Here is a 26,628-nt window from a genome sequence, read left to right on the forward strand (position 1 = left end):
GAGGGAGGGGGGAAGGGAGGGAGAGGGGGGGAAAGGGAGGGAGGGGGAGGGGGAAGCAAGTAAACGACTGCCGACGTCCAGAGCACCTCCCTCTAGGTGAGGGGTGGGGAAGAAAGCCCTTAATTCGGATTTGGGACTCTACAGTGATGTGGAGGTGGAGGACGATGATGTGCGGTGTGATGCGCCTCATGAATGGATTTCCCACCTCTCGAACCTTTTCGCATATAACGTTTTTCTCCCCCTTCCACCCCCTCCTACACCCTACACCCTTTGCTGAAACGATACAGAGGTGTTTGGAAAACGCCTTTGCCGAGTTGAAGACCGCCGCGAATGGGCCCCCTGTAGTGGTGGTTGGGGCGAGTGGGAGCTTGACATCTCGAGGGGTGGGAGGAGGAGGGGGAGGGGGTATGCTGTCGGCCAGGGGTGGCGGAGGGGGTGGTGGAGGGGCTGGCCTCCTGCGCATGTAGTGACGGTTTTGGAGTGATNTGGGAGANGCCTNGATATGGGTNATANGAAGGGTGGGGGGGGGGGGAAGNGGGGGGNGGGGGAAGGGGGGGGAGGGGGGATCAGGGTTGCGGGTGGAGGCCCCCGGGGGCAGCATTTGGCGGGAAACTTAAAAGCAGGAGAGCTGATGGGGGGAAGGTGCAGTAGCAGGAGCTGCGACAGCATGCAAGACTGCTGGTTTACTTGTACGTGTGTATGTATGTAAAAAATTGTATGCATGTATTGTATGTATGCATGTGTATCCGTGGGAGGTGTGTGTGTGTGGGGGGGAGAAGCTGTTGTTGGTCTAGGATCTGCTAATGTGTGTGCGTGCGGTGTGCACGTGAATGTATGTATGTGTTTTGTGTCGTATTGTGTGCACTGTGTCGTGTCGTGTACCGTGCTGAGAGGGCGCTGGTGGTGCTTTGTTGTTTGTGATGGCGATAAGGATGTTTGTGAAAGGCTTACCGAGGGGATGGGTTAGGGGAGGGGGGAGGGGTTTGACACGCCTAGTGCACGTGTGTAGTGCGTACGTGATATGTACGACTTCTAAGCTGTTAATCTGAGGGCCGATTTTGGAGGTGGGGGAGGAGCTCTTACATGGTGGGTGGGTTTGGAGGTTGGTGCAGTACGGCAGTAAGTACTGCTGCTTTGGTTTCGTCCCCCAACCGGTCATGGGGTTGCTGGTGATTGTGCGTAGAGCTGGTTTGGTGGTTGTAATGGGTTAGTTAGGTAGGGTGGTTGATCTCAATGACGGTTCACTGACGGTCACTTGAGAAGAACGTGGTGCAAGTGCTGAAGGGCTGGTGGGGGATGGTGGGGTAATTCCTGCTGAGCGTGTTTAGGGAGGATGGACATCGGCAGAGGCTCGGACCGACTGTGGGTGTGAAGTATTCCGACGAGGGCAAACGCAGAACATATAAGCGAGTAACTCATGAACACAAAAATACTAACGCAGCGATGTAATGATATAAGATGTAAGCGGCGCCTGCGTGGCTGCCCAGCGATTCGCATAGTATTCGCCTTTATGACAGCTGCCCCCGGGACAGCGACGCGAGATTGACTTCTGATGTAAATACTTCAGGTATAATAACCTTTATCGCATTATCATATGTTTATGGCGTTAGGCTGATGGTAGCATCTTGGGGTGGACTCTTGTTACGAATTTTAACGAACTCAGCAACGGTCAGTTGCGTCAGCTCGATGCAAGTCAAGTAAAAGGAAAAAACTCTTAACTAAACACCCGATTACGTGGATTTACCGAGCTAACACTGATCATTCTGGTGACTGCCTCCGTCACAAGATGGTGCGGACCTAAGGCACTCTCTCGCTTATCTGAGAGATTACACACATAATGGCCGAATCTGGAAGTGGACGTGGCAGCGGGTCGGCGCAAGCTGCCTTGGGAAGTTCGTCATTACTGGAAGCGCATGACCATACTCGCTTATGGCTCCAGTCCAAGCTGTCTGGTGACTGGAGTGCGCAAGCGGGCGCGAGCGGGCTGACAGAGGAGCGGCTTAACACACTGTCGCGCTGCTTTGGAACGCTTGACAGCATGGTGAAGGTCAGCCAGCCCCATTTGCACCCGCTAACGGCCGGCCGAGCCGACACCTTCCCAGCACCTTGGCAAACCTCCCTTTCAGATTTTTTCTTCCCCTTAGCCACAAATTGTTGAATCCCCTTCCTCTCTCTGTATTTCCTCGCGTCCATCTTCCCTCACACGGTTCCTCCTCTTCTCCTGCAGGTTCGGCTGCTTCTGGCAGGTCTGTTTGTCCCCAGTCGGGAGCGCAGTCGGTTGCAGCCGCTGCTTTCCGAGCTCGCCTCGCAGGCTGCCGGCAACCAGGACGAGTGGGTCCGCGCCACTGCGGCGGTAGTCGGCGACTTCAGCGGCCTCCTGGACATGAGGGCCCTCATGGCGCAGTTCCCGCTGGTGGGGTGGGGGCAATATGTGGCTGCTCTTGTTGATACTGCCGCTGTGGGTTGTTGCTGTGGTGGTACTGGTGGTGGTGGTGGTGATTCCGTCCTTCCAGAGGCTATTACTTCTCTACCGTACGTTGAGATCATCCGTGAGCGTGGTATCATTTCAGAGTTTTTGATTCGACACGCGAACCCTGATACGATGACTTCACGCCATGCCACTTCATGCCATTTCCTATGCAGCAAGAAACTCTCACACAAATACACCACAATCACCGTGTGCAACCACAACTACCGCGGCGCAAACTCGCTCTTCGCCACCCCATACACTATGCACTATACATACATACATATGTACATACATACATACATATGTACATACATACATACCTCTCCACTGTAATTCCCGTTTTCCCGGCACCGGCCTTTTAAACGAAGATGAATTGCATCAGCGACACCGGGGGTCACACGCATCATTGTCTTCTCTTAGTGCCCTAACACACCCCTACCATTCATCTCCACGTGCTGGCCCTCGTATTGCCGTACGTACGGCAGGTTCGTGAGTCCATATTGAAGTTCAGTTCCCAGCTTGGTAGTGGTGAGCTGCACACACCTCCCTGCCTGCTACCGGAAACTGTAAGTTTGTGTGTACATGTATGTATGTATGTATCATGTGTCAGCTAGCAACTGGAATTGGTCCAACGTCATCCACAGATTGAGTATCATCATCATCATCATTATCATCATCGTCATCATCATCATCCTACATCTCTCCCCCCCCGTTCAAGGCACGTCACGCCTCGTCATCAGATTGCCATACGGCGCATCGTACTCGTACTCTAGCCGTACTGAACCTTCCCAACCAATATGTGCCCAATCCGTCCTTTTCTAACCGCTGCAACTGCTACGGCTACCGTTGATGATACATCAACTGCCTTGCTGCCGTACATTCCCGTACATTCCCGTACACAGGAGCAGTACATGCACCGGGACATTAGTCGCCTTCCAACCCAAGATGCGACTGGCGCAGCCGCAGCTGGTCCCAGCAGCGCCAACACCATATCCGGAAACCATCACCATCATCAATATGTTCATCACTTCCGCCTCCGTGAGGCACCTGGCTCCGCCGTGTCCGCCGGAGACCCGTTGGGGGGTCCGGGTGGAGCGAGCGCGGCGGGCGGCGGTGTGACTGGTTCCGGAGCTCAAGGGGGAGGTGGAGGCGGCGGTAGCCTTTGGCTGTCTCCTTCCGGGGTTTTGGCGGTTGGCTCCGGAACCACCACTCATAGCGGCTTGGGTGCCAGTGGCAGTCTGGTAGGGCTTGAGGGCAGGAGCTCGTACGGACAAGGTACGGCTGGTTTCGGTTAGTGGTTGGTGGTCGTACGCATGAAGATTGAGTGATAGAGGCAAGGGAGGGTAAGTGGTTCCGGAGCTACGGGCAGGGCTGGGCTTCTGCTTTGGCTCAGTGGGCTGGGTTGACGTTTCGCAATTTTGTGCCCCTCCAATTCATAAGCCCCGCCCATTCATAATACCCCTTTTTAGAGCCCCGTTCTACTCCCCTCTTCCCCCCCCCCGCGCTTTCTTCCCCACTCGGTGCTGGAGGTGTTGGAGAGGCGGCGGCTTCCCGATTGCGAGTAAGGGCGGATGTGACCCACGGCAAGGAGGGCTCCAAGCAGGTGCTGAGGAGATTGAGGGGTTGGGGCTTGGGAGTGAGGCTGGGCGCCCGGGGATTTTGAGGGTGGGGACTCTGGGGCTTGGGAGCTTAGGGTGCGGGTTTTGGGGGTTTGGGGTTTTGCTTCATGGGGGTGCATGATGGCGTGTTTTGCTGGTTCGTGGAGTCGGGTGAGTATTGGTTGGGGGGGGGAGCGGGGAAAAGTAAGTACGACACAGCACACAGGCACTAGGAAGTTGCACATTGCAATATAATAATACGATGCAGCAGAATATCTGGAGATGTTTGCGTGTATCTGTCTGTCTGTCCGTATGCCTGCCTGACGTGCGCACTGTACGGACGACTGTGCTTGCGCTGCACGTTCTGCTGCTGCTAATACTGCTACCACCACTGCTGCCACCCCTGCTACTGCTATTGTTTGCACAGGGCACACCTTTGGCCGGCACTGGTAGTGGGGGTGTTAGTGGTGGCGGTGGTGGCGCTAAGGCGGGGGGGCCGCTGGTTGTGGGTTTGCGAACCGGTATGAATCTGAACCTCACTCGGTCGAGATCGCTCGTATCGTCCGACCAGCAACAGCTACAGCTACAGCATCCCGTACCGGAATCACCCCATGCCGGGGGTGGAGGGGCAGGGGGAGCAGGTACCCCGGGAGCAACACCATCTGGATCTTTTGGATCCGGATTTGAATTTGGATCTGGAGCTGGTGGAGGAGGCGGCGGTGGTGGTTCGGCTGCCGGCATGACACTGTCCGTACAAGGCGGGGGTACTAGCGGACAAGTTGCCGTGGCGGCCTTCGGAGGGGGCCCTTCGGCCACCACCTCGACTGGCCGGGGGGAATCGCATCAAGGGGGTGTGGCCAGGTGCGTATGTGTGGTTATTGTGTGTGTATGGAAGCGTGTGCGCGCGTGCACCTTCCCTCCCTCTCCCAGCCAAGGATAGCCCCAACGGCAGAAGCCTCATTTATCCATTCCGGCTCGTACGGCAATTGGGTTTTCGCCTACCGACCACCCACAGGGGCAGCTGGCAGGGCGGTGGCGCGGCGGCGACGACTACTACTGCAACTACTGCGGCGGCGGCGGCGGCGGCGGAGGTGACGGAGGCGCAGCACTACCCCCTGGCCGCCGCCATCGCGTTCGCCGCCGCCGCTGCCAGCGGCGACATCTCTGCGGGTACCTTGGGCCCGTTCCTTACGGCAAGTACGGCAGAGTCGCTGTCGTCGATCATGCCGCCATCGTACATTCAACAGCTGCAACAGCGGCAGCAACAGCAGCAACACCCCCACCAGCGGAACTTTCAGGAAGCTCCGCAGCAGTATGACGCGTTAGTTGCGGGAGAGCGACAGGGACATAGCCACGATGATCAGAGCGGCCTGGCGCGGGACAGATCCAGGGACGTGTACGACGATGGCTTCGGTGTCGGGAATGACGGCATGGGGGAGGGTGTGGGTCGGAGGCCCTCGCATGGTTTTGAGGGAGGGCATTCTGGTGTTGGGGTGGCCCGGCGCTGGAGCGCGTCGGGTGGTGAAGTTGTCGGCTGGCAGGAAGAGGATGCTCAAGAGGACGGCTTTGACCGTGGCGCAGAGTACCACGGGAGGGAGGAACAGTCGGGCGGTGAGGAACCAGATGCTAAACGCTTTCGTCCGGGTGATTGATGGATTTGGTCTCTCGGACTTTGCAAATGTTTATCAGTGTTTATCAGTGTTCCAGAATGCTATTGTAACACGTCCTACCCACATCTCAAGGAGCCGTGCTGGAAACTATGTGCTATATGTTCTGTATGCAACCTGTGAACCGAACTGTCCTGTAAAATGTAAACAAGATTTGGTCCGCGACCACGGTACGGCTGCCGTTGGTAATACTTCGAAATGAGCTCTCTTGCACTTCGATAATTCTTACACTCTAAAACGTATTGTTAAACATCTTTGTAGCAAACGACTTGTGAACACGCAATCCTTAATCGTAATTGCTGAAGTCAGTTTGGTCATAGCATTTAGCACTTTGGTTAAACGACATCTATCAGCACTGATATAGATAGCTAGACATACAACAAAGGAATGGACGTGGAGCCCATTTTTTGCGCGGAGCAGGTGTGTGAATGCAAGGCAGTAGTGAGGTTTTCTGGAGGCTACAAGCACGTGCTGACTTTTTTATTCCTCTCAGATCGTTATTCCGCACAACCTGGCCGATATCCTTAAAGCTTACACAAAGGAGGTGATTCGGCGACAACCAGCGGACATTGTCGCGTTCTCAGCCAAGTAAGCTTGACCGATAGTATATGCTGGGTTCATGTCCTCTCCTAAACAGCATTTCTCCTATGCAATTGCCTTGGGCGCGCCATGGCTCCCGGTCCTAAGTTGCCCGGCCCAATGGCGGAACCCCTAGTTGGCCCCCCTCTCGCGCCACACACGTTGCCTCACCTCTTCAACCTCAATCCCTTCCATTCCCTTAACGCAACCACTTTGCAGATACTTCACAAACCTCGCAAATGTAGCATCGGGTGCATCAAATACGCAAGCGCCAACGAAAGAGCAGCTGCGCCAGGTCTACACCCGCGGCGGCGGGGGCTCTACCGCCCTCAACCAGTCGCAGGTCAACGGTCTATGCAAGCAGGCCGGCATCGCGGATCCAGTGGTTTCAAAGGTCCTGGAGGTTGGGACCTTTGACCCGACCTTTGTCGACCTGGACAAGTTCGTCTTCCTCATGCTGGCCATGAGTTGCGAGGACTTCAACCGCGTCTGCATGGGCGTCTTTGACGTCTTCTCCGACAACGGCTCGCTGCCAACGGAGCACTTTTTGCAGCTCATCAGCTTTCTGGGTCCCGACATGGACACAGATGTGACGCAGGGCTTCCTGTCCGCACTAGAGCAAGAGCTCGGGGGGGCACCCACCATCACTTACATGGAAATATGCGAAGCACCCACCATCAAGCCCAAACTGGGTTTGTCATGAAGGCCCTGAATCTCTGGAAGTCTTGGAGGGACTTTGGGGTGGGCTGATGTTAGAGGATCCATGGCCATACGTTTGCGAGCGTTGGGAAATTGCGATAATATAGCTATAGCGCGGGCGCAGTAGAACGCCGCAGGTTTGTATAAAGCTGACTGAAGTGGTGTCTGAGTGAGGGCGGGCCGGTCGAGACACACACACACACACACACACACACACTCTAGCAGCCCCGGACCGGGGAGAGTATTCTTGGAGTGGGGTCTGGGTCTTGACTTTGGAGTCGCTCAGGGCCTAGGAAGCTCTATTGTACTGCTGGGATTGGGTGGAGAACGACAGTGATGATGAATGTGGTGGGGCGGATGGCCGCAGAGGAGACTGGGCGATGGGGGTTTGCTGACGGGCTAGGTAGGGGAGAAGGGGACGGGGAGCATGTCACAGCCCAAGGCACACCAACCCGCGGGAAAGGGTTGTGTGACGGAGGGGACGATGGCCTTACGGCGGTGTGGTGTGGTGGTAGGTATTTGAAAGGACGGTGAACAGCGAAGCGAGTAACTGGGCTTGGCTGGTCGTGCTGCGCGTGCGATGTGGAGCTTGGGGTTGTAGGGCTCGTGGGTGTGAATCACGGCACGGCACGTATCACGGAGGCCGCGACATGATGAATGTGTTTTGATGCTAGTGGTGGTGATGGTGGTGATGGTGGCGGAGGACGAAGACGCGAGAGGGAACTGCACCGGGGGGTGCCCTGCAGCGGCAGCAGCGGCGGCAGCAGCAGCAAGGATGTATGCTCTGCGTCTGAGCATATGTAGGTATGTATGTATGTGTCTAAAGTGCACTCTCGCTCTTCACGTTGATATGACGTTGATATTGTCACATCCTGGCGGTCTGCGGCCTCCCGTGGTTTTGGAGGGGGTTAGCAAAGGAGGGCGGTTATCGGTCGATGCCAGTCTTGTATTAGGTTATGAAACACGTGGCGCAAACATACAGACATACTTACATGCTAACATACTTACAGAATGGACATTGGCGACGCAAAGAAAGTCCACAACTTGGGAGGTTTTCCCCCCGGATGATTTTGGGCCTCCTTTTTGCGTCTGTGGACATATGCATGTATGTCTGTACGTATGTATGCAGTGCATGTATGTACATGCATAACACAGGGGGGTGAATGTGCAGAACGGTGCTGGCAACACGGAAAGTGATGATGCGAAGGTATTTTGGGGGGAAGGGTTTCGGAGCTGCGCACATGATAGACCCATGGGGCTATCTGGGGAACGTCTCGGGACGGTAATGTCTGTCCCGTTGGGAAGGGACCCTCCAGGGTGGGTCCCCGCCGCCTCTGCATACAGTTCCGCATGTGTAGACTGCGTTAACGGTGCTTTTAGTGTTGCGTGCTTTGTGATTTTCAATGTGTTTTTGTGTTTCGTTTGCCCCCGGACAGCGCACGGGACCCACATCGCGACCGTGCCTTGTGTCTCCCCCACCCGCCGGGAAGGCCGTGAGGGGGAGGTGGGGGGAGCTTGGTGGGATGTGGGGGGGGGGGCTGTGGCCACGGAAGTCCAAAGTACTCAGCGGTAATCTAACTGAGTTCTTCCTATTGCGTCATGTGTTGGGAAGCTCCGAAAGTGGAAAGGAGGAAGGTCAATGCGGCTCTGAAACCACCAACTGAAAGTTACCGTTGCTGGCCATGGCGCTGTGTCATTTCCTTCCAGGTTTGTACTGCTTTAGAAAGAACATGCGTGGCAAGCCGGCGAATTCTCAGGCACAAGCAAGGTACCGAAGGGCTCCGAGCCAACGAAAGTGCGATGTGGATGTTTTGTTAGGTAGGCGAAGGAGTGACGTTTAGGTTTGGATCGGACTGAAAGACGATTGGACTGTAAGACGAACGAGAACAGTGCTGCCAGCATAGAAAACCTAACAACCCAGACATCGTGTGCGCACGAGCCAGGAAAGGCCTGAAGAGCAGTGTTTATAAAATATTTTCACCGTGGTAATTTTTTAAGTGACCAAATGGTTACTGTGGGGGTTTTCCTTGGTAACCACCTTAAAATTCTTTCCCCAGCGAGTATGCTGAACAGGAGCCCACTACAACCATGCATCCGAAGATCCAACTACTTCACAACGCTCATTCACGGCTTTGAACAGCCAAGACGACACTTACATATTGCTTGTTTATTTACACGGATATATGTACAGACAGATTTGGCTGGAAGAATGTTTTAGGTGGTCACTACTACCGGGGGGGTCTGCGGCCCAATATCCCGGCGGACCACCTGACTACTGGCAGGTGACTCGAAACATTTCCTAGTGACCACCTTCTGGAAGGGAATTATTTTCTAAATGTAACTAAATGGTCACTAGTAACCAAATTAAAAAACACCGTTGAAAAGGTCACCAAGCCCCTGAACACTGCCCAAACAGCCCCCCTCAATCGGAAGCACCTCCAGCAGCACTGCCCAGCACAATTCCTGAGGGCCAGGACCCCGGCAAGACCTGCTGTTTGGGGGCAGCAGGGGCAGAGGCAAATGTGGGTTTGTGGGTACAGCGGGGCAAATTTACTATGATGTTTAAAGTTTAATATAATATTTGAAATATTTATTCGATTCAATTTTATAATATGAAAATAATATAAGTAATGTATATCGTTTTCAGGAGGGTGCCATTGCACCCTGCCTGCAGGCAATAGACGGTTTGTACTCAGAAAGCGAGTGTTTTTCCCATAAGATTGCCACCCGTTATATCTCACCCATTCGCTGGAGAACGTGCCTGTGCAATATTACGGGCAGCTTATAAAGGCATACGGCAGGCAGGAAGCTTGCAGGCCCAAGGGTATGTTGTTGCAAACGTCTGTTACAAACAGACACATATCTGCACGTGATACTGCGTAATAGGGCATTGGTGACTGTGTGAATTTGGGCCAAATTACATTTACATCCACCTCGAAAGCATTTCGCGTGGCCATCGTCACCAATACGCAGGCCAGTATCTTTCGAAGCAGCACATCTGTGGCGCTGAACTACTACTGCACTCTGGCCAGTCGGGCTCTCGGTTTGTTCTGCTGTTGATCTGTTGACACCACGATGGGACCTCACACGGGCGACGCGCAAGAATTGGTCGACTTTCTCAATGCGGCATGGACGCCCTTTCATGCGGTTGATGAAGCTCGGAAGATGTTGCTGGCTGCTGGTTTTAAACACCTGCAGGAGAAGGATGCATGGGACATCAACCCCGGAGGTCGTTACTTCTTCACGCGCAACGCAACAACTATCGTGGCCTTTGCAGTTGGGAAAAAATATGCTCCCGGCAACGGCTTTTACATGATCGGTGCGCACACCGACTCACCATGCCTCAAGCTCAAACCTGTTTCCAAGTCGACCAAATCAGACTGTCTTATGCTGAACGTGGAGACCTATGGAGGTGGCCTATGGAGCACTTGGTTTGACCGGGAGCTGGGCGTGGCCGGCCGAGTTCTGGTTCGCCATCCCGACACCGGAATGCTCGCGCAGCGCCTAGTCAAAATCAGCAAGCCCATCGCGCGTATCCCCATGTTGGCTATCCACCTCCAAACCGCCTCGGAGCGCTCCGAGGGATTCAAAATCAACGCCCAGAACCACCTGGCTCCCCTCCTCGCTACAAACACCAAAGCCAAGGCCAAGGCGCCTACCGCGCCGCAGGTGGTGTCAGCAGCGGCTGCCGCGGCCGCAGCCGCCCCAGCAGCGCCTCCGCCTCCACCAGCCCCCGAGCGGCATCACCCGTTGCTGCTGTCGCTGCTAGCTGACCATCTGGGTTGCTCCGCCTCCGACATCGTGGACCTGGAGCTGCACATGTGCGATGTACAGCCATCCGTGATCGGCGGCGCCTGTGAGGAATTCATCTTTTCCGGCCGTCTGGACAACTTGGCTATGAGCTTCTGCGCCCTCACTGCGCTCATCCGCAGCTGCGGTGGTGGCAGCGGCAGTGCCGACCTGCTTGCCGAGGAAAGTGGGGTGCGGGCGGTGGCGCTGTTCGACCACGAGGAGGTGGGCAGTGGCAGCGCGCAGGTGAGGAGCGATACGGGCTAAGGAGGGTAGAGGGGAGCGGGGGCGGAGGGGAGGGGAGGGGAGGGGAGGGGAGGGGAGGGGAACGGGGGCGAGGGAGGCGAGGGAGATTGAAGGAGCAGAAATCCTTATTCTAGTCCATACACACACACACAACGGGTACCGTGCCTCTTTTCCACCCTCCAATCCGTACAACTCTTCATTCAAAGTAACCGGTTCCTTCCTTTTCTTTTCCATTACCCCCGCACTCCCTAATTTTGCGCTCTGACAGGGAGCCGGGGGACCTGTTATGAGGGACACGATCACCCGTGTCGCCCGAGCTCTTTCAGGCGGTGCCCCAGTGGCCAGTAGCGGCAGTAGCGGTGGGATTAACGTCTCCGAGGGGGCGGCTGAGAGGTGCCTCCGGAGCTCCTTCCTGGTCAGCGCGGATATGGCTCACGCAGTGCACCCCAACTACTCCGACAAACACGACCCGCAACACGGACCCGTGCTGCACAAGGGCCTGGTGGTCAAGTACAACGGAAACCAACGGTAAGTGTGCGCGCGGGCGCGTGCAAGGGTGTGCGTGTGTGTGCTTTTGTTTGGGGAAGGGTTGGCGGAGGTGTGTGGAGGGGAAAAGGGGGAGGAGGAGAAAGGGAAGATGGGGATGGCTTGTCGGGTGAGCGTGTGGAAGGTTACCCCGGGATGGGGGTTTTAGGGGTCGGAAGGGGGGAGATGGGATTCACCTTCGTGCTCCTCCCCCTGTATCCATGTCGTACATCCTGCTCCTCTATCCTTAACGCCCTAAAAAGGAGGCATGCAGGAGCAAGAGACCTCGTGTTGCTGCTATGGCTGCTGTTGCGCGCCGTTGTATATACACCTCCATTTTTGTCGTCAAACCTCCCCTCCCTCGCCCCCTCCCTCCATCCCTCTCTTCCCCCCCCCCCCAGCTACGCTACCAACACCATCAGCGCCTCCATTTTTCGGGAGCTCGGAGCGGCTCGGGGCATTCCATGCCAGGTGTGAGGGGGCCGGAAGGGGAGTTGGGGGATGGGTTCGACGGCTGGGTGGGTTTGAACTTGGGGGGTAAGTAGGGGGGTAAGTACGGGGGAATCTTAGATTTCTGTACAGGTGAATATCGGCTGGGACATCTTGACAAGATGCCGGTAGAGGTTCTCCGGGATGTCAAGTGAAGTGAAGTGAAGTGGAGGGGAGGGGAGGTAGTGGCGGCCCAGAGAGATGAACCAGGGGAAGGTGGACGGGAGGAGGTACGCGTCGCTCGGTATGTGTGAACGCAGCCGGTACTTGTATGCGTAGTACGCGTAGATTATCGTACACGCAATTCGTGAGCTACCTCCCAATTTCCGCCACGCCTCGCCCCCGCTTCTTATCGAATGGGCACACATACACTTGGCATGTTTATGCACGTCACATATGCAAACCTATCAGATACATCCACACGATAATGCCTTCTTTCCGTACACGTGCAGGAGTTTGCCGTACGCAACGACATGCCCTGTGGCTCTACCATAGGGCCCATCTTGGCTTCCAGTCTGGGCTGCCTCACAGTGGACGTGGGCATCCCCCAGTGGTCCATGCACAGTGTACGAGAGACCTGCGGTACGGATGACGTGTCGTACGGAGTACGGCACTTTGAGGCTTTTTTCGCCGGCGTGGGTCGCCTGCTATCCGGCCTGGACGTGGATTCATTGCCTCCTGATGCCGTACCTCCCCCCGCGGGGCCGTTACCGGAAATCAACGACCCGTCATGCCACCATTGCGGCGGCGGCGGCGGGGGAGCGGTCTGAGGAGGAAAAGGTGCTGAGAGGACCCGTACACGAAGACGGGCCTGGTGAAGACATACATACACTAGGGTTTGGCACTACTGGTAAGGCTCGACCATTGCCCCCGGGAGATCCCGGGATCGATACCCATCAGGGTCAAAAGTCCTTCCGATGGTGGAAGGCATTGCGCCCCTAGTTGATGGACGGTGGTGACCTGGGATAAAGTTAACCTGCGAGCCGACCAGGAATGGAGTTGGGCCGCTGTCGACCCGGCAGATTCCATTGGATGCTGGTGGTGGGTGCGGAACCTGAGCGATCCACTGAGAAGTTGACTAGGGTGACTGGATGAGGGTGCCCCGAAATACCGGGGAAGGCAGGGTTTCGCAGGGTAGCTGCCACGGGCGAAGATACACCCCCCTGTTTCACACATCAGACTTATACACGCACGCGCACACGCACACGCCACCACATGTATGTTAAGTACCAACATCCGGTTGGCAGATTTCAGTCCGGACAAGCAGCTAGATCAGTGCAGTTACATGGGTTTCAAAAGCTACCACACATCGCTAGTGTGACAATTCTCGGAGCGTTCGCATGGTCGGTATGAAGGAAGTCGTATTTTTCGTGTGCAGTCATCGCCATCATCGCCATTTCCCTCACCCCGCGGCTCCGAAGATCATTAGTACCAAGTTTGAACCGACGTATTCATGGACGAACTTGCACTTAGGATGAGGACGACACAGTTCACCTCCTCCTCCGCCACCTCTCCGTCCGTCCGTTCGTTCAGGCTCCGCTGCAGCTGGTGGTTGTCGTTGGGTTCCTGCCGGGCTTTTCCGCTGTACGCATGTTGAGGCGACCGGGTGATAAACCCCCCTCACGTGGCACACGAGCGTGTGCACACTCTCGTAAAGAGACGTAGAAAGAGAGAGGGAGATGGGGAAATCTTCAACGTGTTTCAAGGGCGAGTTCGCGACCCCTCTGTAAGGAACGAAACGAAACGGTTGGGGAATGATGGGGAAAGAAGGCGCAGTGACGAGAGCTGACATGGGCCTTTTCGGGGGGCCCCGGGGCCCCTCGGGGTTCAGTGCTGTCAGTCAGTCAGTCAGACAACGTCGTGTCTCGTGATGAACTCGCACGCCACGCTGAACCGAGAATTGGTTTTAAAAAGCTGATACTACAATTCACTACAATTCGCATCGATTCACTGAGCCTGGTTACCGATCCACTGATAATCATTCTCGGTCGGGAGGTAGAAGGGGCCAGGCGGTACAGGTGTGCCCAGCTGCACTAATAGCCCAAGAGGCTTCGAGACCTTCAACTTTTCGTATCGACACTGTTGGTCAAGTTATGCACCCTATGCAATATTTAACCCCCCTGCGGGTTTCGGGGCCATTATGTCTACGGAACAACCGCCAGTTGAAGCTCAAGCACCAGAGGCGTTCAAGAGCTTTTGTTAGACACAGCTTCTGTTAGACCGCACCGGTATGCGTTATTCCGTCAGTAGTTGTCAGTACTCTCTCGTCCAATATTCCAAACGATCGAAGACGGCAGGGGAAATGATAACCAAACACATTATCCTTATCTTGCTTTTTTACACTGCTAATTCAAACTGCTCTGTGTTCAACTCATTGTTGCAACAACAAATGCACGAATGGGGGACTGCGGGGCGCGCGCGGAGGAAACAGACTGATGTACAGCCGCGCTGTGTTTCCGCCCGGTCAGGCCGCCATGACGGTTCTATGTCCGTCGTCCTTCCTCAGAGCCAGGGCGAGCTAACCACACAGTGTTAACACACCCCGTCAACATGTGCATGACCGTCGTCCAAGCACGTAGCGATATTAATAAACTGCTGAAGCTAGGTAGAGCGCCGCAAGCTTTACACACCTCCTCCCCTCACCCACCGGTTTGCTCCTTGGGGCGCCATCTGTATGAACAGCCGCAGTCCACATCCACATCCACACATCCATCTTCGTACGCCATCCACTCGATATCCTAACCCTGCTGCTACTGCCAACTGCCAACTGCTACTTGTACTCCTATTAAGCCCCTCGCTACGCAGCAGCTCGACAGAAGGGGGTTACTTCCCGCCGCAGCTTTCCATCGCTGCAGCTCTCTCCCACAACTACAACTTTTATCAATATCCTAGAACTACACCTAGCGAGGAAAGCACCGCTATCTTCCCCCCACATGCGCTGCACGAAGTTGCGAAAGCGAAGAGCTGAGAAAACGACATGTATGACACAAATTTTATCATTAAGCAGCTGAACAGGATAGACCTGAAAGCCACGTTTTGGGGCCGCCGAGGTAAAGCTACGTACCGCAGTATGCTTTTCGTGCTTTTGGCGGTAATTATGTGGGCATGAACCACATGCTTGGGCACTCTTTGCCGTACGGCTTGTACTGCAGGTCGGATGGCAGCACGCGCACAAGCGCGCCGGACTTGAAGAACGGCGCCAGGGAAGGTACGGCACTCAGGTTGGCAACGGCGGCGGCGGCTCCGCCGCCAGCAGGCGCCGTCTTCGCCGCCAGCTTCGCGACGGCGACGCCGACCGCTTCCGCGGCAGCGTAACCGCCACACACGGCAACTCGCGGCTCGGTGGCTGAGCCGTCAAGCGACGCACAAGCTGTGAAGTTGCGGACTCGGGGGTAATACACGATGAAATTGAAGCACATTTCGTCGCTCGTACTCTCGCCGTACCTGCCGTACGTACGGCACGAGGCACAAGCGGGGTACAATCGAGTATTACAACGACGACGGCGACGGCAGCTACAGCCCTTAGGGTCGTCTTCTAATCTTTTTCTCAAGAGTACCTGAGTTGTGCCGGGTCCGGCTTTCGAAAATGTTTTTGGAAATGCAGAAAATCGACATCCTTTCTTCGACCTCCTTCCAGATGAGCGACAAACTGGAAGGGCCCCATGTATGTGCATGTACGGATGTATGTACGGACGTGTATGTTTGTCCATGCTTTTGTGATTGTGCGTTCCTGCTGGTGTGCTTACCATTACCAGCTATTAGTGGTTTTTTAGCGCATGTAGTGAACTAGAACAACGCCGACATCAATCATTGATATATGTTTTTGCGAAGGATGGACCGAAACCGCAGGGTCGTGAAAGTTCCCCTAAGGCTGTCGTACAGATTCTTGATGTTCAGTTCCGGTGAATTCTTACAAACGATTTCTTGACAGCCATGTCAGTTTCAGAAGATTTCATAGTCATAATTGATTCGCATATTTCTTAATAAGCTCATCATTACTGTGTAGCTATTGCGCTACAACAGGTAGGTAGGTAGGTAGGTAGGTAGTTGGTAGGTAGGTGTGTGTATTACACCTTGCAACGGTCACATGCACGGTCTACTTCGGACATTTGCACATCCACACGCACGTGAGCACGCAAGCCACACGTTTCACACACACACACACACGTACACACACACAAATCACGATAGCACGTGCACCTCCTCGTACACTCTCACGTGCGCTGCTGCACACTCACTTGGTGACGTTCGTACGGGACGTGGAGTCGTACGAGCACGTGGTAAGCAGTACATCTCCAGGTAAAAGAATGGAGCTGTCCAGCGGCTTCTCTCACGCGGGTGTGTGTGTGTGTGTGTGTGTGTTGCGGGTGGCCGCACATGGGGCACATGGGGGGGGGGGGGGTCCAGGGTTTTGAGGGTTTAAAGGAGTTCAATACTCCAGGGGGTCCTAGGGTCGACAGAATGATTTTATCTAGGTTGCTTGCTGCCGCGGGAGAGTAGAGAAGTGGACAAGCCGCCTTGGACCGCAACGGCCGTCTCCACATGGGAGCGGAGGAAGTGAAGTGGTCGCCGTCGCCACCGCATCAGAGTAGTAGAAATTACTACTTAGTAGTGGCGTGCCGTGGCGGTAAGGAAAGAGAGGCAGAGAGAAGGGTTGCAAGGGGGGGGGCGGCGGCTCAGGACGCACAACACGCTGGCGTCCTGACGTGTGCCCATTAGCCAACCGAAAACCTAAACCCCCAACTGCCAACCGCCAAAGATCGTAGCCAGCAAAAGGCAATATCCCGCCAAGATCTCGCCCCTAAAGCCCGTAAAACCATCAAACCCTTAAAATTATAAAACCCTAAAACCCACCACCGGGTCCGCGGACTGGAAGTTGAAGTCGTAGAAGCGCTTCGACCCAACGGGGGGCAGCTCCACCCCCCGGCGGATGTGCTGCGAGTGCGTGTGGATGCGAGTGGGGGTGTTGCGGATTGTGTTTGTGTCGGTGTGGGGGGTTCGGGGTTGGGGAGTACAGGAGGGATGGCACTAGAGAGGTCGGGTGTAACATTCGCCCTCTCCACCCACCCGCTTGCACCCACCTGTGTCACAATCGACTGTCCAAGCGTGTGCATGTGTAAACCGCTGTACAGCAGTCGTAGCGGGGTGGGTAGCTGGGAGGTGCAGGTGGAGGGACATACCTGTACGACAAGGAGTTTTTTAAAAACGGGAAGACGGGTTTTTAGGGTTTGCAAGATGGCGTGCTTGGGAAGGGGAGAGGAACGGTGTGTGTGTATGTGTGCTTGCCAATCGGGTATGTACGGGTAGCTGGGGGTGATGTGTGCGGTGATGTGCGCGCGCGTGTGTGGTGTGATTGTTAAAGTGGGCTCCAGAATCACGTAACTGGTAGATAACAGCCAGCGAGCCAGCGGGCCGTGAATTTGTTTACTGCACCTGAGGCGGCGATCAGGACAAAAAATACATGTATGTATGCATGTGCGTGTGATGGATGGGTTTGGGTTGATGACTCGGCTACATCCACATGGTCGAGCAACATCCAGACGACGGCCGCGGGATACGGGGCGGCATTCACCCCACCCCACCCCTCCCCAACCTGGGAGAATTTTCGTCCCCCCCCCCGGGGATAAATACCCACACAGCCCCACTCAGTCCCGAAACCGTCCGTCCATCCCAAGGGCCTCCTAATCCCACCAACTACCCTCATATCGAATGTATATTCCCGCTCGTACATTGGGTTTTAGTTGGTAGTTCGGCAGGCCCGGTGGAATGGCGATTGACGTTTGACCGATGATCAATACGCCGGCGTCATACTGCCGCAGCGCCGATGTGTACGACAATGTGAAGCCGCTGCTGTCCACACGCCCCGAAACCAAGTTGGGGTTGTTGTAATGGACCTGCAACCACATAGCAGCAGCAGCAGCAGCAGCAGCAGGGGGAGCAGGTTGACGCGACAACGACAACAACAACAACCGATAACGATATAAATGTAATTATAATGAATGATAATAAATATCAGCTTTTAACATTCTTAAAAGATATAATTTTGCTAAGCTGTGTGCAGCACAAGATATTCTAGCAACTTTGTTTCAGGTCTAACCCCGAAAGGAGAAGGTCAAAATGGATCAGAGCTGGCTATCGCATGTTGTTGCACTCTTCCACTGGGAATTCGCGAAAAACCCAAGAAGAACACAAGGACAGAGATTTGGGTAACAATCCAGTAATGAGAGTTGTGTCGTCGTGTAACAACAAGTACAAGCTTTTCCCTTTGTCGTACACGTTCGTACCTGCAGGGAGAAGTACGTGGTATCGTTCTCGCCGATGGGCAATCCGACAACGGGCGGGTAACTGACGTCATCTTGGCCGGGTGCCCAACCTGAGTTTTAGGGTTTTAGGGTATAAGTCCTCTTATTTTAGCAACGTCAGCTTTTCAGTCATCAAATTTGGGTAGCAGCGGGAAATGGAGGGTATGGCGCCTGATTAAGACGCGTATTATTACACATCTTTTCGATCCGCTTACCGATGTAGAACGTGTTGCAGCCCTCGCCGCCGCCCGCTCCCCCGCACTGGAAGGCGTTCTTCTTCCCCCGCCCTCCCGGCCCCCCAGCTACCGCCGCCGCCGCCGCCGGGGGGTGGGGGCACGCGAACAGCACCAAGTGGTGCACCAGCTCCGACTCGATTCGTGCTTGGGCGCTGCAGGTAGAGCAGCCGTTTTAAACGTGTGTTTTAAATATTCTCAAGATTTTAGGTTGGATTATATAAGGTATTATATAAGGTGTCTCTCGTTACCTGGCGTAAGCAAGCCTTTGGAGGGGGTACCCCCCGTGTGTGTGTGGGGGGGGGGGGGCGTGTGTGGGCGCGTGTCCGTGTGTGTGTTTTACGAGTCGTGTTTTTCCTTCGCAGGCAGGAGGGGAAGAAAGAAAGGGTTGGTAGAAGGTCAAGGACTGTTAACTACTTTAACAAACTCACCGTACGATATGGTACTTGCGGTCGTTCGGCAGCTTCACATGTGTGCAAAGGTAGTTGGTGGTTTCGTTGTCTGGTACAGTTATGTTGGGCATCAAGACATCGATCTTCTGAATGTGCTCCGAAGACCTCGAAACAGTTGTTGCTGTTGTTTCGTCATCTCCGTCAGCGCCACTGCCGTCCAAAACTTCGCCTTCGTTCCGGGTCTCAGTGGAATCGTCATCTGCCCCCAGATCTTCTCCGTCACCGCCGTTGTCGACATCATCATCATTATCGTCATCATCATCATCATCGTCATCGCCGCCGCCACTCAACTTGCGGACCCTGGGCTCTGGCGGCGCCGCCGCTGCCGAGGCCGCGCCATCGGTGGCGGCGCCGCCACCGCCGCCATTGTCATCGTTTCCTCCTGGGCCCCCAGCTGCGCGCGGCGTCACCACTGCAACTTGTTTCTTAACGAGGTACCGCTCCGAAATCGCATCTTTTTTAAGTCTCGGGTCACTGGCTGGTGTTGCCGGGGATGAAGCTGAAGCGTTGGCCGGCGTGATCATGATGTTGGGGGTGGCATTGGTGGCCATGTTCCGTGTTGAGGAGGTGGCAATTCCCCATAACTTGTCAGCCTCCGGTACGAAGAATACGGCACTGTTGCCGCGTTCCAAGTGTTGGCTCGGCCAGTCTCTGCCGTACGCCCAGCTCACGGCTTGGGGCACCCCCACCTGCACTTGGCGCAAGGCATCAAACCACCAGCAGCAGCAGTAGCAGTGGCGGCATCATTTACTCCAAGAGACGTTGACAGATGCAGTGACAGAAAATACGGAAAAAACCGTACGTACGTACGGGGCCCATTTGCTGTCTGTTATGTTGGCCTCCTTTCAAACTCCATAGCTCAATATCCCTCTTTTGTGTCCTCTCTCTCCTAATTAGGACACACGCCACTGTACGGCCACTGTACGGCCGCCAATCGTGAATATTTCATCCCTCCTAGTCATGTCAGCGGGTGCCACTGCATCATTCGCACATTTGAAGATCGATTTGCGCATGTATTGTTGACATACATACATGTAGACAAAAACCGCTCTCAAATATAAAACCCTCGAACTCCAATAAACACTCAATCGATTAAAAGCCCATCGCTTTATCTGCTATGTAAGGTAAGACGTTACTACGTGTACCGCCCTGGCGGGGGCCGACCGCCACCGCCACCTCCCTTCCTCTCACACAAGGCTCACCATGATGGGCCAGTCCCATGGGTCGCATGTTTTGAGGCCGCGAGTGACGACTGCCACGGTGTGGCCGTCTCCATTGAGGGGGTCCCCCAGCAGGGTGACATCCTGGGGGAGCGAGGGGGCGGAGGGGTTGGCATGTATGTATGTATACGTGTACGTTGTACGTACGGGGTGCATGACGGGTGTGTGGGGTGGGGCTGACTGGAGAGATGCAGTAGCGGGGTTTCAATGAGCAGGGGGAAACTCAGGGGAACACACACACACACACACACGTATACTCACGTATAGAAGTGCATGCAGCAGAGTATGCTGACCAACGGGGATATGTGAAAAGATAAAATAGGTGGATAGATGAGTAGATAGATACATCTAGGTAGATAGAAGTAGAGGTATATAGATAGATCGGCGTACGGCAGCACTCCCTCGATGAAGGTCACAGCTCCCCCCTCCCCCCCCCCCAGGGGGAGAGCGATGGGGGGGAGGACGATAAAAAAATCAATACCGGGGGAGCCCCATCCGCCACGAACGCACATTCGTACTACACTCACGCCACGAACCCACATTCGTATTGTGTCTATTTCCCAAATCCCACCACCATATACACCGCATCGAGCACCGACGTACATCCCACAGCAACCAAACTCCGCTCGATACACATACGTACATTCGTTCATGCATACATACATACATACATACATACATACATACATACATACATACATACATACATACATACATACATACATACATACATACATACATACATACATACATACATACATACATACATACACGCATACCTGGCTCTGGTCAGGTTGGGGCTCGGCAAACTCCACGGAATGCGCGTCAATGACCCGCCAGCCGCTACCGCCGCCGCCATCAGCCGTAACGCCACCTTGCCCACCACCACCACCACCATCATCGTCTTCTGGGGGAGCCCCCGGGGCGATGATGATCATGTCGGCTCCCGTCATACCGCCCGAGGCGCTCAGAGCTACAGCCATCCAGGAATCCGGGTACCCTGGGCGGTAGCACACGAGGGACGTAGCAGCAGGTGTGCAGGTAGGTAGGGCGTGTAGGGGAGCGGCAGTAGCAGTTAGCAGTTAGCAGTTAGCAACAGAAGTTAGCAGCTAGAAATGGCAGCTAGCAATAGCAGTAACAATAGCAGTTAGCAGTTAGCAATAACAACTGGAGCTGTAGCATTACTGCCACCTTCCATCACTTGTACAGCCACATACAGGCGACATTACTGCTACTGCTGCTACACCCCGTTCCATTTATACGCCGGTAGGAGCAGCAGCATGGACGGCAGTAGCAGTAACAGCCACAGCCACTGCCACAGCATCAACAATACTGCAACAGCCAGAGCCAGAGCCACAGCAGTAGCAGCATTAACACCATTGTACCCTATCGTAGTGTGCGGTGTGTAGGAGCAGCAACACACCAATACCCACCTCCCGTATCCGCGTCCAAGCCCAGAGTAATGTTATCACCGCCGCGGACCACCCAATGCAGCGCGAAGGTGGGGGAGAGGAGCTTACAATGGGGAAAGTCGGAGCGGGAAAGGGAGCGGTAGCAGGAGGCAGCGGAGGCGACATCCGCTGTGCTGGCCGCGAGTACGACAACAAGCGCGGTGACGGCGAGGGTCGCGACGGAGGAGGGAGACGGAGAGGCCAGGAGATGAAGGAGAGGCCGCCGCCGCCGCAGCTGTCGTTGCCGGCGGCGGTGGTGGCATTGCGTCTGTAGCTGCGATAGTGATGGTGATGATGGAGGTGAAGGGGATGGGGATGGGGACGGTGGTATCCTCGATTGCCGATTTGAGGTTTCGTAATATCGCGCCATGGCAGGAATTGTGGTGATGGCGTTATCGTTCCCCGGAAGCCTCTGAAGGACCGGAAGTTGTCGGACGAGGAAAATATGTCATGATTCTGTCGTCGGAAAGGCGGTGCGTGCAGGCTGCGACTGTTGCTACAGCAGCAGCAGCAGCAGCAGCCGCAGCAGCAATCGCACACGCGCACACAACAATAACGTACTTTGTCCTGTTCTCGTTGACTTGCGCGGTTGACTTGCAATAGTTGATGTGCTGCTGCTGCTGCTGCGTGCGGGAATATTTTCTACCTAACAACACGCCACAGAGCCCCAACTGCAGGATAACGTATCTTCTTCTTGCTGTATAACCGCTGTCATAACAGTGCTGAGCAAAGGACTACAACAGTAGATTCTTTGTAAGCTTCCACCACAAATGTCACGACTCTTGTGCGCGACTTAAGAGCGAACCGAGACCCTTGGACCGGACCGCGAGGAGGAGGAGGAGCGCAATTTCCGTCACTTTCCAGTTGCCAGCTCTACACCAAGAAGTACATTAGCGCCATTTCTTAAATGTTCGGAGGCTTCGTCGCATCCTGCGTGTTCAGTCAGCTACTTCTGAACATCCCTGTCGCATGCGCTGAAATGGAAGAGTGATGACGTGTACGGGTTCAATTGTCTCGTACGGGTTCGAGATAATTATGCGGGGAAGAACTAAAGTTCCCCTTTAGGGGAAAAGGTTACAGTTTACGCGCACACCTCCGCAACGGTTAGGCAGCGTCTAGAACGCTTCGGACGAGTCTTGAAAATTGTACGAGTAGGGAAGCTCGAGCGCGACCCACAGTGTTGTAAGGCCCACAGTGTTGTGCGGGGGGCGTTCCTAACAATCGCATTCTCGAAAGCGACCGCATAGAGAGCGAAAGGGCCGCGGCTGCATGAACATCATGATGCACTGCATCGCTTTGATGCACAAGACACAGCCTGGTTGCTGTCTGGTCTCCGTGCTTGCCCAGGAATGCTCCTGTTGAATCGGATCGCGATTCCAACTGGACGGCCGAGAGTAGCTAAGCCGCGTAGATAGGGAATTGACCCATGGGTCTCTCGTGCCCCTTTTTTGCTAGTTATGCACCATAGGCAATATTTATATTGCGGAATAGGCTTAATTTAAAGAATGAAAAATCTTCTGGGTGGTGCTTTAAATTAAATTGCATACATCCTACGTCTACATTATTTACAGGACTCAGTTGGCTTTAGCACTTTGGGGAAAAAGCCCTTATTTACAGAAAACGTGTGTGATGTTGTGGCAAAAAAAGGGGGACGCTTCGCATAGTTGTTCGCATGGGCAGCAGAGTCCCATTAGTAATCGGAGGCAGCGCGTCCCATTTTTATGTCCCCACCAGGAGCGAATGAAAGCGCTCGCCATAATTTGTGACACAGCGCTACACATACATGGCTTGCATTTTATCGCCAGGACCACCAAATGCCAACATGGCAACATCTCATGCACCTTACGTGCATGCACCACGCACGTTGGTGGTGTATTTAGGTCCCTAAAACCCTGCCTTCTATGATTACACGTCGCCTCCTCCCCTCGTTGATCGTTTCATTGGCTAGAGTTGCTGCCTGCACATGCGCCTCCTGTTGCCCCGGTCCGCGTTTGTTGCTGATGTTGTTACAGGGTGGTATAGCTTCACCAGTGGCCCACTTTACCTTGGAGGCAGTTCCCTGCTCTCCCCGGCTAGAGGGGCACCCTAATCCATTCACCCCATCCGACTTCAGAGTGTACTCTTTGGGCTTGGCAACTCATCACCACCATCCAACCAAATCTAGCGGATCAACGGCGCCACAACTTAGTTCCTGGTCAGCTCGCAAGTTGATTTTATCACGTCCTACACCTTCCACAAGATGGGAGACCCCGGACACTCCGGGAGCAGAAGTCAGGCCTTAACCTCTGCCAGCCACCTGCCTTGCGTTTGTGTGTGTCTATCTATCCATCTACCTATCTACGTATCTATCTTAGTCTTTTTCTATCTACCTATCTATCTGTGGTGATGTGCTTATCCACGTGTGTATTATTGCGGACGACGCCGGTGTACATCTCCATTTGTCGTACGTACGTATGTACGTACGACGCGCATCTGTCGTCCGGCGGCGTGTGTCGTAATCATGCATAACATTATATTCACTGCTGCTGCGGTGGCAGCGGATTCGATCCAAAAGCCTCTTAAAATGTGGGCAGAGCGCCGTAGCGCATATTCATAGACATGTGTGTGCCGTACTGTATGTACTACAGCTACAGCTACTACACATGCACAAACGTAACCTGATAGCGTCCATGGCAACTGCAACTGATGACTCAGCATTACGTAAGGAAAGAACGTTCGTAATGAGCCACCTGTCGGCGACAACCACCCGCCGTTACCTACGTCATCATGGGCCCACACGGCGGACCGACTTTGGGTTGGTTGCTGTCTCATCAGCTCACTCATTGCCCACTCCCACTCCCACTCCCGCCGCACGCCGTCCTTCTTGCCCACCCTCGCTCCCCGCCCGTCCCCGCTATCTTTATCCCCAAAGTAATATAATCGCCATCCAGCCGGCCCCCTGCCTTCAGCCGCACACGCATCAAACAAAGCGTCATCGGGACGGCGGATAATATACCGCCAAATACATACATATATACGTACGTTCATACATACATACATACATACATACACCTCCTGCGCTGAATCCCTTTACAACTCTTTCATTCCCCCCCCAGCACCCCCCACTGCGCTCCTTCCCGCCACAACACCAAAACACCGGTGCGAGACAGACAAGTTCGTTGCTACAACACCGCCAGCATCCGCCTGCCTGCCTGCCGCCTTTGCTACTGCTGCTGCTGCTGCTGCTACTGCCGCCTCCAGGTCCGCCAACGTGACGGTCCCAACCCCTTATTCATGAATGTGGCTCTTAGAGCCTTGGTTGGCCCTCGCAGGCCCCCTGACAATTGACACAGTTTGTGCGTGTAGCACGTATATGTATGTATATATGTTTATATGTACCCTCCCGTCGTGTAACATACTCACACCTGAGGCACACACCCGACATAACTACATACATACGTACATACACACACACGGGCGGCACACTCAACCTCCCGGCTTGCGCACAGCCAGGGCCTACCCGGCGGGTAAAATATTAATGTCGTACTACGGTACTAATACCGGCTCCCGTACACGCAATACCATCAACTACCGCAGTATATTGTCCTAGGTGGCACCGCCGCCGTCATCAACCTCCTGCGTCAACTCGAATGCCAATGCCGGGATACCAACCTCCCCTGCATTTAAACTGCCATGCGATTAACCCAAACAAGGACCTCCGGAAAAGTGTCGTACACGTAAACACCATACACTCACCCAGACTGCCTCACTCGTCCGTATGGTATCTGAAGTTTTGTCAACCGCCAACTAATAACGCGCAACTGCCGTATAACTTCCACCTCGAAACCACAAATGAAAAACTTCATGTTCTGACGTGCATGTCCGCGTATGTGTCTGTATATGTATATATGTGGCTCCGAAGCACCAAGTATTAGGTCTGATGTTGGGATACATACATACTGACGCCTCAGAGCATTTATAAGGCCCGCCGTCTAAACACGCCTGCGGGGCCAACTATATATACCACACCGTCCCATGGGTCACGTACTTTCGTCCCATGGGTCACCCATTTCCAACCCAACCAACTTAAACTGCCACTAACCGCCACACTCACATATCCGCATCGCCCCATGGGTAACCAACCGCACGTTACGACACCGCTGGCGGCTCATTGACCCGGTAGAAATTTACCTGGGCGCCAAACGCCATGGCAAAACACCCCTCCGCCACCGCCACACTGGAAGGGGAAGAGAAACTCGTGTACAAGGGCACCTGGCGAATGCGCAACAGCCCGCCGCCGGCCTCCACCTCCCCCGCCGCCGCCGCCACCGCCGCGCCGCCGACCTCACTGATCAACGTCAGGTGCGGTGCGTGTTCGAGTGCCGATACCACCGTACACAAGCCGCCCGCCGTGGTGTCCGGACGGCCGCCGTCCTCCGCGGCCATGTACGCTGCGTGTACGGAATACACCGCTTCGCCTGTACGGCAGTTCCAGACGAACACCGACCCGGAGGCGCCGTCGCCGCGTGAGCCGGACGCGAGGACGCGTCCCAATGGGCCCCACACTAACCGCCCAACCGCCTCTTTATGACCTGATAAAACCGCCAACTGTTTTCCACCGCCGACGTCCCATAGTCGTACGGAATAGTCGGCGCCGCCAGAGGCGAGGAGGCCGCCGTCGGAGGGGCAGAACGCAAGACGGAGTACGGCACCGGCGTGGCCTTTGAGGACGGCGGCGGCGCGGCCGGCGGCGCCGTCACCGACTGCCCAGATGCGAATGGCGCCGCTGTCGTCGCCCGAGGCGGCGACGGCGCCATCGGCGGCGAGCGCGACGGAGGTAACGGAGGCTGTGTGGCCGGTTAGGATTGACAGTTGCCGACCGTTGGTGGTTTGCCAGAGTCGTACTCGACAATCGTCGGAGGCGGAGGC

At 54.9% G+C, this 26,628-nt stretch overlaps 2 protein-coding genes across 2 annotated transcripts; both read left to right on the plus strand.

The window, feature by feature from the left end:
* Positions 1–6,122: 6,122 nt before the first annotated feature.
* Positions 6,123–7,017, plus strand: VOLCADRAFT_90335 (uncharacterized protein; the record flags this gene model as incomplete). Its single annotated transcript, XM_002949823.1, has 3 exons — positions 6,123–6,155; positions 6,229–6,323; positions 6,534–7,017. The coding sequence occupies 3 exons, from the start codon at positions 6,123–6,125 to the stop codon at positions 7,015–7,017; spliced, it is 612 nt and encodes a 203-aa protein (XP_002949869.1).
* A 2,732-nt stretch (positions 7,018–9,749) lies between these two features.
* Positions 9,750–11,048, plus strand: VOLCADRAFT_104511 (uncharacterized protein; the record flags this gene model as incomplete). The annotated part of the gene is made up of 2 exons (XM_002949824.1): positions 9,750–9,837; positions 9,987–11,048. A coding segment is annotated over exon 2 (960 nt), but the record flags the coding sequence as incomplete, so codon positions are not given.
* Positions 11,049–26,628: the final 15,580 nt, after the last annotated feature.

This window comes from Volvox carteri (assembly GCF_000143455.1).
Source record: "Volvox carteri f. nagariensis unplaced genomic scaffold VOLCAscaffold_16, whole genome shotgun sequence".
In the NCBI taxonomy this organism is placed as follows: Eukaryota; Viridiplantae; Chlorophyta; class Chlorophyceae; order Chlamydomonadales; family Volvocaceae; genus Volvox; species Volvox carteri.